The sequence below is a fragment of the Toxotes jaculatrix genome, chromosome 1 (genome assembly GCF_017976425.1).
Source record: "Toxotes jaculatrix isolate fToxJac2 chromosome 1, fToxJac2.pri, whole genome shotgun sequence".
NCBI lineage: Eukaryota > Metazoa > Chordata > Actinopteri > Toxotidae > Toxotes > Toxotes jaculatrix.
Genome location: NC_054394.1, coordinates 23104229 through 23119131, shown reverse-complemented (window position 1 = coordinate 23119131; position 14903 = coordinate 23104229). Strand labels below are relative to the sequence as shown.

The 14903-nt window shown below is 37.5% G+C and overlaps 1 protein-coding gene across 4 annotated transcripts in view; it reads left to right on the top strand.

Moving 5' to 3' along the window:
* The window catches only part of LOC121185174 (protein diaphanous homolog 3-like), a 140318-nt gene that overhangs the window by 14148 nt on the left and 111267 nt on the right, over positions 1-14903 (top strand). For all 4 annotated transcript variants that reach the window (XM_041043229.1, XM_041043221.1, XM_041043211.1 and 1 more), the window contains 4 exons: positions 9598-9672; positions 10099-10168; positions 13474-13610; positions 14440-14545. In XM_041043229.1, the coding sequence (XP_040899163.1) occupies positions 9598-9672; positions 10099-10168; positions 13474-13610; positions 14440-14545 (388 nt within the window). The remainder of the gene's footprint in view (positions 1-9597; positions 9673-10098; positions 10169-13473; positions 13611-14439; positions 14546-14903) is intronic.

Sequence of the window (14903 nt, the reverse complement as noted above, 5' to 3'; positions counted from 1 at the left end):
ACAGTAATTCATTTTCATGATTGATGTCATGGATACATAGCTGGTGTATAGTAAGATCTCAGTGCTTCTCTACTCTCTACACAATGCCTTTCTAGTTCTGTCATGTTTTTCATGAATGATTGAGGATGACTGTGGTCTTGCATCATTTTATGGACTCTTGCCTTATATTTCATCCCTTATCTTTTCTGTTTGTTTTTTTTTTTTTTTTGGAACTAGAGGCAATAGTCAGTAGCCTTTGTTGTATGGGGTGCCAGTCTTAAAATGAACTCCAGTCAGATGGCAGGATTTTAAAAATTTGGCCTATTAAATATTGTGTTTAATGACAAGCATAAGGGTAAATTTCACTGATTACCCACTCCGAAATGCACATTCAAAATGCAAAAACAGAGAGTAGCATTGCATCAACTGCTGCATTATATTATTGAGCACCTTCCCACAGCAAGTACACTTTACCTGGCTTTGGTATGACTATCCTCCCTTTTTCCTACTTCTCTTTCTTATCTTTTGCCTCTAACTAGTTCAGCACCAGTGAATGAAAATTTGTTTATTTATATGTTGTTAACACAGCTGGATTCTCTTATCTCATTGCTTTTACCAGGTCTGAGCCCTCTCATGGCTAATAAAACCTTCTCACTGACACACTCATCTTTTTGAGTTTGCATGTGAAAGCACTCCCGCCCACCACTGCTGTCTTCCACCTACTTACACAATAGTGCATGACTGACTGCACATGGATGTAGGAGTGAAAAAACTGAGACTTCGTTATGTTTTCTAGAACCTCTTGAGCACTGCAGCTCTATCAAGACGGCCAAGAGAAAATTGGTGTTTAGAGCTTTTAATCATGATGAATCCACTTTTATTGTGCCTCACTTTGTTTTTGATGAGGATCAATGACATTAGCAAAAATGCACAAACACGGTCAAGGACTGAACTTGAATTTGGACCACCCATGGTGTGGTCCAAATACCCTATTTTTACTTGTCATAAATGGCACAGTTAGGCGACTATGTAAAAATATTGTATAAATAGTTATTGCAACATGCACGTAAAGCTTATTTCCAATAGGGCTGGGCAATATGGACCGAAAATTATATCTTGGTATTTTTAGACTGAATGTGAAAAATATGCAACTTATACCTCAGTATATTAAGTGGGCTAAATGTTCAGTCAAAGCCACATGTGAGATGTCACAAGCACTTCAGCAGTGTTTCCTTTCATGTTTCCTATTCTCTTTGAAAATATACAGCTGCGAAACATGTAAATGAACAATTACATAAAATAAACAGCTTATATTAAATAAAAATTTCAACAGCAATAACAGACTGATTCAAATAGAGTACAGTTGCCGGTATTGCTTTACTGCTGAGCAAAACACACAGCTGTGCAAATGACAATAACAATATAAACAACAGAACAAAAATAACAACAGGCTTGCCTTGTTTGAAAATATACAGCTTCACAATATATCAAGAGCTTATATTAAATAAAAATAGGCCTGTCTCTGAGTATGGTCCTGCAGTTGTTTTCAACAAAAATATCAGACTGATTTTCTTTTTAGAAACCAGGTCTTCTCTGGCAGTGTGGACTGGCGCTGTGTCTCCCTCCATGTTGCATGAGAACTTGTTAGCAAGTGGGACTGGGTTTGCGCACAGATGCAGAGGGAGAGTGAGATCGGGGTTGTGCGGAGAATGAGAGAGAAGAGATGCAAACACTGGCACGATTTCAAAGAAGAAATTGGTTATGTAACGCAACATCAAACTATACAGATATAAATGGTATCGTCTCATCCTAAATATCATTTGAAAGTATATCAAGATACCTTAAAAAATCCATATATCACCCCAGCCCTAATTTCCAATCAAATGTATCATACTGTCTTTAACATATACATAACATGTATGATGTCTGTCAAAAATCATGAAATCTGCTGTTTATAGGACTCTCACAGGAATGATCCTCGATCAAAATGTAGCCTGTAGGCATTGACTTTTGATGATGTTACCACTAATAAAATGGAAAACCAGGCTCAACTACGATGATGTAGTTTAGGTCAACCATAAATCTGCCTTGGCTAGAAACAGTGGCCCAGCAGCAGTAACCCTTACGGTCTAATAGCACTATTATAGTCCTAAGTTGTGGGTGGGATTTGGCAGTGAAGGCATTTTGTCTGCCACTGATGTTGATCACTATCACTTTCTTGGCACTGTTGTAGCAACAGCTCTTGCCTCCATCCTCCTCCAGTGTCAGGTAGTTGCATTCTGCTGGTATAGGCTGACAGGCTTATATGCTCCCTCATCAGGTTCCTTCTGGTGGAGCAGACAGACTTAGAGGTAATTTGGTACTTCCTGCAGCTCCAGTGTCACCCTGTGACACTTGCTTCTGACCCCTGTATACCTTACCCACCTCAGCTATTCCAGTGCTCTCTCCCTTTTTGTGAGGCCACAGTACTAGCCTGCTGGACCAGCAAGGCTACAGGGTGTAATTGTATTAAATGGATTTGATAAATGGATCTGACAAACAAGTGGAAATTGGTTTTTGATATTATATTAAAACTGACCTTCAGGTTTAGGACCCTAGATTTATTTTTTCAGTTTAGCTATACAGTAGGGTAAAGTTTAGCATTTCTCTTCCTTACACCAACGTTTTTAATAAACCTTGGATGCGCTTCCCGTCTTTCATACACCTGCCACCCATGTGCTGCACACAAAGATTCACAGTTTCTTAAACTGATCGTATTAAAAGTATTGTTCTAAGTACAAAATATACACACAAATGCCCTACTTCGTTCTTATTAGGAAATTATACACTTGGTGGTCACTTTCTTAAGAACACCAGCAAATCTAATGCAACCCCATGCAACAGCTTTGCCATCAATTCTGCCTTTTTAAAGGCAATGATATTCAGTTTGGATCTGCACTCTCACAGAGGAAGTATATGTTTATTATTGACGTTGTGGTTTACAGTTGTGATGGACTGGACTGCAATATCTTGAGAAGTGTTTCTAATGTTTTGCCAAAACATTTACAAAGAGGATGGAGTAAGAATATTTTAGTGAAAGGTTACTTATGTTATAATTTACATGTTTAGACTGTAATGTTTTCTATCATTAGCAACATGCCGGCAACATTTGGCAAGATTCTACAGCTTTCCAGGGCAATTTAAGATTGACCTACCGAAATGGTTTCGATATATATTGTGAAATATGATTTTAAAGTCTGAGGAAGTTAAAAAGACAAAGTTGATATGTTCGTGGTACACTATTCAAATGCATGGGGTGGAATTTTTTTGTCAACAAATGAGTAATTAGTGATAATTTTAAGTGACTAATTAAAATGGTTGGTTGCAACTGTGCTATCTGCTTAGATGAATATTTTCACAAAACATTTATTTTAACTATTATCATAAAAATTATATTTAAAATGATCTGACTTAAAATCTTTATAGAAACAAACCAGCATATATTTTTTGTCAATTTAAACACCTTGATATTTGAGATATTTTGGAAACTTGTTGCTTAGTTTTTACAAGGTTTGTTATTTTGCTTAGTGGTAGTCTGCTGGAGTGACGTCATTCAGACTTCACTGCATGAAATGACCTTCTCTATTTTTTATTTCAGATGACCCACATTGCTGTGATTTCAGCCTCCTCCTTCTCTCTGTCCCCAGAGAGCCCTTCTGTAGTCAGTTAACTTGCTATGCTCAGGACAACATTTGAAAGTTAATTTTTTATTTTTGGTTCATAACGGCTTAAGTGGAGTGCAACACTGTGCTTCATTGCCTGGGAACCTTGGAGGCATTCTCCTGAGACTCTGTTAGAAGTCAAGCTACCTTAGCTGTGAAGTTAGCCAGATAAGGCGCCTCATTTTTCTCTGTGATTTATGACTGTTTTTGTTTCCCAGGGAATGGGATGATGAATTTGTTTTCCTTATTTTTTAATGCGCACTCCCTTGCTCAGTTTCTTCATGTCTTTCTGTGGCGATAGCCCTCAGTCAAATATTACTATGCTGCTTTTGCATCTGTTGATGGTAAGGTGTGATTACAGTATGCCTTCATTGTCAGAGCAAGCATTAATTTCTCTTTATTGAATTGTGTAAATATCAAATAAAGGTACTTTATCTCACCTTAACTCATCCACATCTTGAAAGACTGACCAAAAACATGGGATCTTTTTCAACAAGTCATTTAAAAATTTTAGGCAGTGTTCGCACAAGACAAGCCAGATGGACTTATACTACCAGAGTCATATTTCTATACACTGTTCATAAGCATCTTAATAGTGAAGGAAATAGACACTAGAATATATTCCACAACTTGAGTGCGATGGTAATTTTCTTAGCCTGAAAAACAAGAGCCAATCAAAGCTTTGTAGATGGGATAAAGAATATCATATAATACAATAAGACATCAGTTAACACTGATACTGTGACACTGTGTTATGATACTGCACACGTCTGCTGTGGGCCCTCTCTGTATGATGCCAAATAACTAACGATAGTAAGAATGTTAACAGGTAGCAGTGAGACAGAAATCTGTGCTGCAATTTCTCTAGCAAAGACAAACTGTGGAAAGTGTTTTCAGATCATTTTTACACAACACAGCTCCAAACACTGAGGACATTCAGGCAGAGAATGTGATTGAAGTTTCTCATTTGGGATGCGGTTGGGGTGCCAGATGTTAGGAACTAATGAAATCCAAGGGCTGCCAGAGAATACTAGATTAGCAAACAGAATTTAAAATACTTTAATCATTTTAGAGTCTAGATGGACAGCATGTCAAATACAAACTACTTAACTGCACAAGGATAAAGAAACAGGTCACTGTTTGATATAACTACTAATTCTTCTCTGAAAGTTATTATCATCAACATTTTAATTAATATAATCTACTTTTACAGCTGACAGGCCACATTATTAAACACACAAGTTTTTTTTACTTTCCCAACCCTGATGCAGTGCCTCTATTGGGCTTTGTCATCTGCCTCATCCTGGCTTTCCCTGGCCTTCTGCCATGACACGAAAAACATTTTCTCATATGAACTCCTGACAGTGTCCAGAGAATCAGGTCCAGATATTAGCCTTTCCCACATGTAGCACACAACCTGAGACTCTCAGTGTCAGACTCATTCTCACCTACTGGAAATAGTCTGTGTGGTTTAGATAACGGGTGGTGCCTGGGTGGAGTGTGCAGGAGGCGGGACAGACATATCACCAACATGCCTACTTACTTGCTGTGAATTCTCCAGACAATGAATTGCTCTCTTCACACATACAGTAGGCTCAATCGGACCTTACATGGACTTTGTACTAGAGAGTTGGCAGGGTAAAGTCTGTTTAATGTCCAGTCCAACTGATTTGGGCATTTACATTCTCACATACAGCTCCACTGGGTAATGTCTAGATAAATTCAGGGTTTCACTGCTTGTGTGACAGGAGCTTAAAGACACACTCCTTAGATAGTTTATTGCCTGAGCTTGACTGTTCTTACTTTCTTCAGATGTCTCAGAGAGGTATCACAATGTCCATTTCTGGCGTCTAAGATCTTCTAAATACACCCGGTTATTTACTAGTAGCCTTTGAAAGCTGACATGTCACTTTTCACCTGCGTGTTTTGAGGCAGATGTTTTGCAGCAGACCCTGATAGTGCAGGCCTGTCGGTTTCCGGTGCAATAATTCCTGCTATAGATCAACTGATTATATTTCTTTTCTCTCTGCCTCATCTGCTGATGATGAAAAACTAGCGTGCAGTTGCCACTGAGCTATGCATTTCAATGAAGCTCTTGTCAAGACCTCTGTCTTGCCTAGTCTATAAGCAGAATGGTCTGGGCCATGGCCCAGTAAGAAGTATGGGCTAAACTGAATTTTTTCTCAAACATGAGAGCCTCATACCTTGGTGGCAGCCTTGCCTGTCTCCATCAGCATGGCTGTGACAGTTTTTGTCAACCACCCACATTTTCTTGACTTTGACACACACACACACACACACACGCAGTCATACAACGTGATGTGGAAGCCTACACTACTTTTCTGCCTCCTGTCCTTCTTTTGTAAGTGGAAGGACGATAAGAAGGGAGCTTGTGTGTTAATGAATTAAACATCCACTCCCATTGTATATGCTTAAATTGTTATGTCTGAGGCATTTCAAGATTAGTGTTGTTTTTGTTGATATAACCAAATGCCATTGATTTCATTAAAAACCAATACACCATGTCTATGTATACCCAATATCATCAAGTTTTTCTACATTAATAATTAATTTTCAAAACATTGTAGGGCATTATGTACGTGCAACATCTTATCTTAATTACTAATTACATTAAGTAATAGGATTTAATTTACCTTTAATCCACCTTAGGCCACCACACTTAAAAAGGGCATTATTGCCAAGTCACAAATTTAATTTAGTTTGTTCAGTTTGGAGCTTTGATGAATGATTCACCTATTAACAACCAAAATTACTATAACAATAGCTAGTAAAGGTTTAAGGGATTGGAGTTCTGCAGAATAGTTGTTGGCAACATTCACTCCTGTACAACATTAATAACAGTAAAACACACAGTATATAAAATAATGAACAGTGCTATATACAGAGGTGTGTGTGTAGGAAAACACACAAACACAAAATAGCTAACTGAAAATGGCACCTGGGACTGCATGGTGTGTGTGCGAGATAAACAAAATAGTGTATAAAGCAGAATCCCACATAATGTTACCAAGTCCGTAGAGGGTGAGAGATTCTTCCTGGCATGCTGCGCAGCTCGCTGGTCACGCCTTTGTTCTCCTTTGCTCAATGCTTCATAACTCCTGTTGCTTGTAAAATCATCTGGCGGACTTTGTGTCGTAGCCACTGGTGTTAAATTAAACTTGTTCACTATCAGTTAATCTTAGCCAGGCTCATATGTCGCTGCTGTTGAAGTAAGGGTTTAATGCAGCAGTATGCTCCGAGTGGGCCTCACATAGGTCAGAGAGTGTCAGCTTATGCTGCAGAGAAGAGAGGGACACAATGACAAATGGTAGCTGGTTGTTGGGTCCATGGGCAGAGTTTAGCTATAGGTGTGAGGCTTGTAGAATTCTGGGATTGTGAGTTCAATCACACAATGAACAAATGTATCTGTCTGCTGAGTCTCAGGAGGCCCTACACCATGGAGGCTCCACTACATCAAAACTAGCAAATGTTTCCACCTAAATGACTTGCACAGTCCTGGCTTCTTCCTCACGGGGAATAGTTTGGATACAAAGCCCAGATCTCTGATTTCCAGTATGAGGTTGTTTGAATAAAAACATATGGACAAGATGGTCTAGACTTTTGCTGTAACTCTCAGCAAAGATGAAGCATATCCAGCAAACTGAAATTGTAAGTACTGTACTTACTGAGCTGTGATGTCTCAAGTGTTTTGCTGTCAGGGTACTGCCTGGCTGCAGTAGTCCATTGGTCTCTCTTCAGTCAAATCAATCAAATCAATAATTTGAATGTTCTAACTTTTATTCAAATTTGGTGTTGATGATTTGTTACCCTTCTTTGAAACAATTACCCTTACTCATGTACTGAGTTACTGTATGTTTTTTTTTTATGTTGAATTAAAGTCACCTGTCACCTGTATGCAATCAAGTGTAGATGTAAGTTAAATAGAACAAGATGAACAAAATAAGCATCTACCATCTGTCAGAGTGCTTTATTGTTTTTTAATTACAAAAAAATCCTGTTTGTCACTATTCTTTACCAGACACAATAATGTCCCAACAGACAAATAAACTCATGGACACACATATACCTTAGACTCTATACTCCCTCTCAAGAAATTAAATTCCAATAACAGCTTCCAATTTTTTGTTGTCACCTTGAGAATTTCTGTAGATTTGTTGCTGGGAGGCATGCAGCTTGTTGATTAGAAGAGTACAAATGGTGAATGCTAATGTTCAGAGATGTTATCCAATTTCAGTCAGGAGGGGTGTACAGTCAGTCACAATCTCACTCACTCTGTCTTAGCATACCTCAAGATTTTCAGCTCATAATATAATTTTTGTTCAGTGATAAAGATTGAGGATTTGGAAACATTTTAAAAAACAAGAAGTTATATCATGTAAAATGAAGAAGAAATATGTAAGATCCTCTCTATTTCTTGGCCGGCAATCAAATTTAAGCAAATTTGGGGCATTGGTCAACCCCTTTGTACAAGAGGTCAGATTTCCTTGAGTTGTATCCCTTCCTTTGAAACTCAGAGGTTGGTCTGATCTACTCATCACAGGCTGATTCAAGTTGCGCAGTTTGCAGCCAGTGTTCACCTATTACAAATAAGGCTATGCCTCAAGTTTCCAGCAGATCATTGCTTTCTCGTTATCAAAGTGATAGTTGGAAAAATGCCATCAGAAGAAGTCAAAAGTCAAATTGTTATTTTAAGCAAAGAGGGACTTTCTCAGCATCAAATTCACGGTTAGAAGGTTTCTAACGGGGCGGTGCATGGAACTCTAAAACACTTTACAGAAACTGGATCAGTTGCGTCTAAAGCACAATCAGGTAGATCAAAAGTGAACATACAATTAAAATATCAACACATCAAGCTGGATTCCCTTCATCACAGTTACAGAATTTGCTAAATATAGTAGAACACAAGAATCCAATCAGCAAAAGTACTGTCAAAGAAAGAAGATTGTTTTGTAGTGGTCTTGGAGGATGAGTAGCAGTTTTCAACTACTTCTCTGGAAAGGACACAAGGCCAAACACTTGGGGTGGGCTAAGAAATACTAGCATTTCACAGTGGATGACTGGAAAAAGTCTTATTTATTGATGAATCCAAGTTTGAGATTTATGGTAGTGGGTTTATGTAAGGACATGAACTGGAGAAAGAATAATTCTACACTGTATAAAACCAACAGTGAAACATGGTAATGGGAATTTTTAAGTGTATGGGTGTTTTGCCTACTCTGGAGTTTGACACCTGCACCTGACGTAACTACACCCTGACCAAGAAGCACCACTTCATTCTTCCCAGACATTCTGCACCCTCTGATTTGCATCTTTGTGGAGAGGGATTCATACTGCACCAGAATAATGACGCCAAACACACCTCAAAGCTTTGCACATTCATCTTACCTCAACCTGACTGAACATTTATGAGAGCACTTGAACCCTGAAAGCCAAGCATTCTGTGATACCACAGGATACCACAAGAACCTCTTAAGAGACACTGTCAAATCATGCCGGGATAATATGGTCCTGGATATCATATTCTTCAAATGTTCAACTTTTCACTGAACTTGTTAAACTGATATTAGCATTTGTAATGAAAAAAATAGATATGGCCTTACCGTATCGACCACCCACAGTGTTTAACAGTACATGCCACTTCACCTATCCACACATACACACACTTACATATTGATGGCACAGATACTGTTTTTTTCTACAGTATTTTAGTGCACTCTTTCTTAGGAAGTATGCAGTCTTATGTTTACTGCTGCCTTTCTCCTCTGCAGCAAGTGCTGAATTCTACATGTGTTTTTCTGTCTTAAAGGTTTCCACAATGGGTGATGAGTATGAAAGTGTTGTTGTCAGATGTCAGTCTTACACTGTTGTGATATTGATTTAATGTTTGTTATTTCAGTTGGGTGCAGAGTTTTGGGCATGAGGGTCTTGGACTGCTGCTGGACATTTTGGAGAGGTTGCTGTTCAAGAAGCAGTAAGTTCATGTATTCTCTCAGGTGTATTCTTTTACAGACTCTTACCTACTTCACTGTAATTTGTGTATTTGCAGGTTCAATATTAACTTGTAATGATTGAACAGCCAAAGTTGTATGGTTTTGGTAATTTCAATTTTCCTTGTTGAGTTATTTATCTAGTAATTCTGCACCAATTAGCTAATAAGAAAAAATACATTTATATTTGGCAGCGGTACAGTTAATGGAAGACTTTTTTTCAGTGTTAAATTTTTTTCTATCATCAGCCCAGTCTTCCATTTTTTTCTGAGTGACTTTTAGACACTCTCTCAGAGTCCCTCATCTATATAAAAATGTAGACTCATTTCTAAACGCAGTATATACAGTTTGTAGTCTTCTTGCTGTACAGTAGAGATCAATAGCTCCTCATTGCTCTCTTGTGTCCCCAGGCAGGAGAAGATTGACAAAAAGAACCAACATAAGGTTGTCCAGTGTCTCAAAGCTTTCATGAACAATAAGGTAATGACGATGCATGTTTCTATGAGTAAACTGAGTTCATTGTTTCTTAATCTAGATTTTGTAGTAAGTTGTCCATTAACATATCGCTTTTGTTTAAAATTAATGGTTTTATTCCTCCAAATCTAGGAATGAGAGCAGAAGAAGTGTTTTCATTTACTTTGTGAGAAAGACTGCATATGCTTTCATTGAAAATCAGTAAAACAACATTCTAATCTGACTAACTGTTCTGATTCATTTTGTGGGACATGTCTGTGGGCATAATAGTCCACATAAACTTTTATCAGGGACGTATACTGTATTGATGAACCTTTGATGAATGACTGATGGGGGACGTGGGATCGTGGCTTTGCTACTACTATCAGGAGTCCCCAAAGATTTTTTTAAAATTCTACTTTAATGTGATAGGAAATGCATCCTAGAATTAATCTGTCAGTTTTGTTCTATTTCCGTATGGGAAAACATCTATCTGAAACAGCTTCTTGTATTTTGAGTCTGATCTGCAAGGGTGACTTTAATTCCATCCACATCAACATATGGTGTTTTCATGCAATTACCAAATTAGGCCCCTAGGATTTCAATTAGAAGGGGCTCATGACCAATGGAGAAGAAGAGTAGCGTCGCAACAATATGGATCCAACTGAGCAGAGTTTTACAGAAGTTGGGATGAAATCTGGATGGCACTGTGTGACACATTTGCACAGACATAAGATTCTTGACCCTCAACAAGACCCCATTCTGGTGTTAGTACTTTCTCATGGCTCAAGAACTATAAGAGGGAAAGTGTGTGAGAGGGAATGCAAGTGAGGGAAAGAGATGCCATTGCGAGAATATTTTCTAATTATTTCAATGCTGTGATGTACTACAGGACAAATTAATAAGCATAAACAGTGTTTCTCTGTCTCTCTGTGTTCTTTGGTGTTTGTGTGAAAATACTGCATCTTAAGAAAAGCTGCCATTTTCTAAATCTGCAGTCTATTAGCCCAACCTTTATGGTTCTTTAGATCCAGTGGAAATGCAACAGGATCGTGGAAAATAGAAGTTTAGTTATGGATTCAGTTCCTGAACTTAGTTCCAGGGAGTCTTTAGTTTTTGGGAGTGTCTGCCAAACAAGCCAAATCACAGTGTGGGCAATAGACATAAAGGAATATACGCAGCTGTTTAACTTAAATTAAGTGTTACAGACAATAAATTAATTATAGAAGCAAAAGAAACAAAATGGCATTTTAAAAAAAATATAAAGACTTAAACTGTAGTGCTGGGCAATAAATTGAAAATGCACTGAAACGGATGCTATGCATCTCTTACTGACCCAACTGAAGTCATGTCATTATGTCTGGTAAATGATTTTTCTTCAGACAAGCTGTCAGCTGGCCTATTCCGTTTAATGTACCTGAAAGTATAATTAATCACTGTTAAGGAGTGAGGAAGTTTTTGATTTTCCAAACACGTTTGTAACTCATTTTATTATTTGATTACAGTTTGTTTGTGCAATTTGTTGAATATAAAGAACAGAGGTTAGTAAAACTATAAAATAATATGATCATATTGTGATAAAATAATTCCACTTAAAGCCAAACAACAATAATTTTGAATTATTTCCCAGGCCTAAGCCCTTGTGAATAAAAATTCAAAGTAGCTTTATTAATGCCTCAGCTTTTCCTTCTTTTGTACTGTTAGTCCAAAGGAGCAACAAAGGGAAAAAAAAAAAAAATCTCACCACATGGAGCTAAAACCCAGCAGAGACAGATATACAGCCGCTCTGGCACAAAGTGTGCTGTAAGGTCTCATGTAACCCTGTCAACAGGCACCACACACCAGCATTTACCCGTAGGCCCCTCTGTTAGCCCAGACCTTTCCCTGGCTGGAGAGGCATCTTGGGATAGGATGTACCCACAATGCCAAGAAGACAGGTGTTCTCTGCCAGCTGTCAGTGCAGACTTTTCTTATTGCTGCCTTCCTGCATCAAGTCACTTGCATATTTTTCTATTGTCTGTCACTAATGGCATAATGATGTAGTGTAAAAAGTTTTCACTGTGATTCCGCTCTTTAAAAATTTAACTGTATTAAGACAACCTGTTACCTCAATGATGTAATTGTTTTCTGGGCTGCATAGTTACTGTAAAAGCATACTGTAAATGCTAAGAAATTGGAGAAAAACAAGAAGATATAGCTTTTACATGAGACATATACACTACAAAAACCCACTCTAGCAGTATCAACTATTCTGTGGAGCATTAATAGAAATATCTTTCATTCAGGACAGAAGTACATGAGTAGTCCATTTAATTACTGTGCTCTTGTATTGAAGTATGTGTTGTGAAACCATTTATTGTATAAATAGTTTAAGCATGACCTAAAGATAGGGAAGCACAACTTGACAGAAAAAGCATGCATGACGTCTTTTATAAAGTAATCATGCAACTTAGCTATTTGCATATAACTATTCAGATACAAGGTATAGATCCAAGGTAGATACAAAATCTGAAGAGCACATACCTCAGCTGACTACCTTTTCAAATTTATAAAGTCTGCATCAAACAGGCAAACAGAAAATATGATTTATGTGATTTTAGTGTTATGTAATGCTTGGTTTTACTACAGTCTACAGTAACACTTCTTTTTATTGTTTTTCAAATCAAAACACAAAAGCAAGAACATCACTTATTGATGCTTTCTTTGATAAAGGAAAAGCCCCTTTCACTGCTTTACAAAAAGCTAGTTTTAGTGTATCATTTGTACTGAACATTTTACTAACAAAATTACACATTGCTGAAATGGTTTTCTCTGTACAAATTAAAACAATTACAGTTCTGAATGTTGCTGAAACAGTTTTTCATATTACAATTTTGTTACAACATGTTACTACTGTATTGACAATTATAAACACAATATTGTTTTTCATAATGATAGCGTTCTTGAAAGATTGTTTTTCTCTCTGTTGGCTTTAGTGTACAACACATGGCAAAACTAATACAACACAATTTGTCAAAATCTTTTTGATAATGATCTTGCAATTTAATCATTTTCTGGTGGCCAAGTTCTTTTGTGCAATAAATTGTGCAGAGCCATTTCTCTGAATAGAATTGCATACTGCATTACAGATGGAACTAAAATCAATGCCAACCTTGAGTCTGACATTTTATTATTCAGACAATCTGAAGTGCAGATTGAGCTTAAATTAATCTTGCGTTCTTAAGGCAATAAGAGTTGGATTTAATGTTTCACATGGTGTTGGATTCTTGTTGCAAATGAGCAGAATTACTGCGTATCTGTGTAATCATGTTTTGTGTTTGTGTTTGTTGCAGTATGGCTTGGATCGAATCCTTGGGGAGGAGAAAAGTCTTGCTTTACTGGCAAGAGCCATTGATCCCACCCAGTCTGCTATGATGACTGATGTGGTAAAGCTGCTGTCAGCCATCTGCATTGTGGGCGAAGAGAACACGTATGCTCTGGCTTCATTCCTTCTGCCAACACATCAAATGTCGAAAGACAATGTTTTTTATGATTTTACAAAAGTAAAAGTTTTACTTAAAATTATGGTCCAGCTGATAATTGCAGTTTCTTATTTATTATCAGTTAAAAGCAGTGAGCTATGAATGACTTACAGTGGTGCATGGTGAAGCATGATAGAACAGCCAAAAGGCTGAAATGCCACTCTTTCCTAGAATGGAGTAATGGAGCCTGTGATACATTCCTTTGTGAGTGTCAGTGTCACTCAAAAGAGAACGTGTCACACGACTGGTGCCAGTTCTTTGTGTATTGATGGACGTATTACAAAAGTTGCACCTGGTGTCGATGATATGTGACTGCAATGCCAAATTAGATATTCTAAGAATTACATTTAATCATTTGGAGAGGTAACATGGTCTGTATTTTCAAAGACAAAACTTTGAATATCATTTCATATCATATCTCCCATGTAAGAAAACAGCAGAGGGGGAATTTTTGCACTGGAACAGTATTTCCCATGCAAAATGCTTTATTTGAAATATCAAAATATTATTGATTTTGATATTGAAATTATTATTGAATGAACTTATGCAGCTCAGTTTTAAATTTGAATCTGAATCCTCCTCAAGCCTTTAGGCATGCGTTTACAGTGACGGTAATGGAAACACCTGGAAAAGCCCATCCACTTGGATCAAATTGACAAGAAAGGAACCTGGGTTATAATAGAACAGGAGAGAGCTTATGGTTGGAATCCCTTTAAATGAATGTAGTTTTCCGTTTTTTTCCAATTGTTCGCTCATGCATTTCATGTTTTCATTTAGCCTGGAGAAGGTCCTTGAAGCCATCACCACAGCAGGGGAATGGCGAGCCATCGAGAGGTTCAGTCCTATTGTGCAAGGACTACGTGATCGCTCTGTTCAATTACAAGTAAGCCACTGACACCTTGTTGCTTCACTCAGATTTCTCTGAAATGAAATATGTCTGTGGGAAGTTGACCATTTCAGCATATCGCACTCAGGAGTCTTTGGGATCTCTTAGTCACGTCCATGTCCATGGTCTGATAAATTCTTTTTTGTCAAGAATTTTTTTTGTTATACTCTTATATACTGTTGGAGCAAATTGGTATATGGATTCATGCTGATTAGGTGTTCTATTTGGATAATAAAAACAAAAAAAACAGTGACAGCTACAAGAAGAAAAAACTATGACAAGTGAACACAATAAAACAAAAGAAAAGCCTAAACAAAGCAAAAACAACGATAAAGCCACATATTTCTGTAACGTA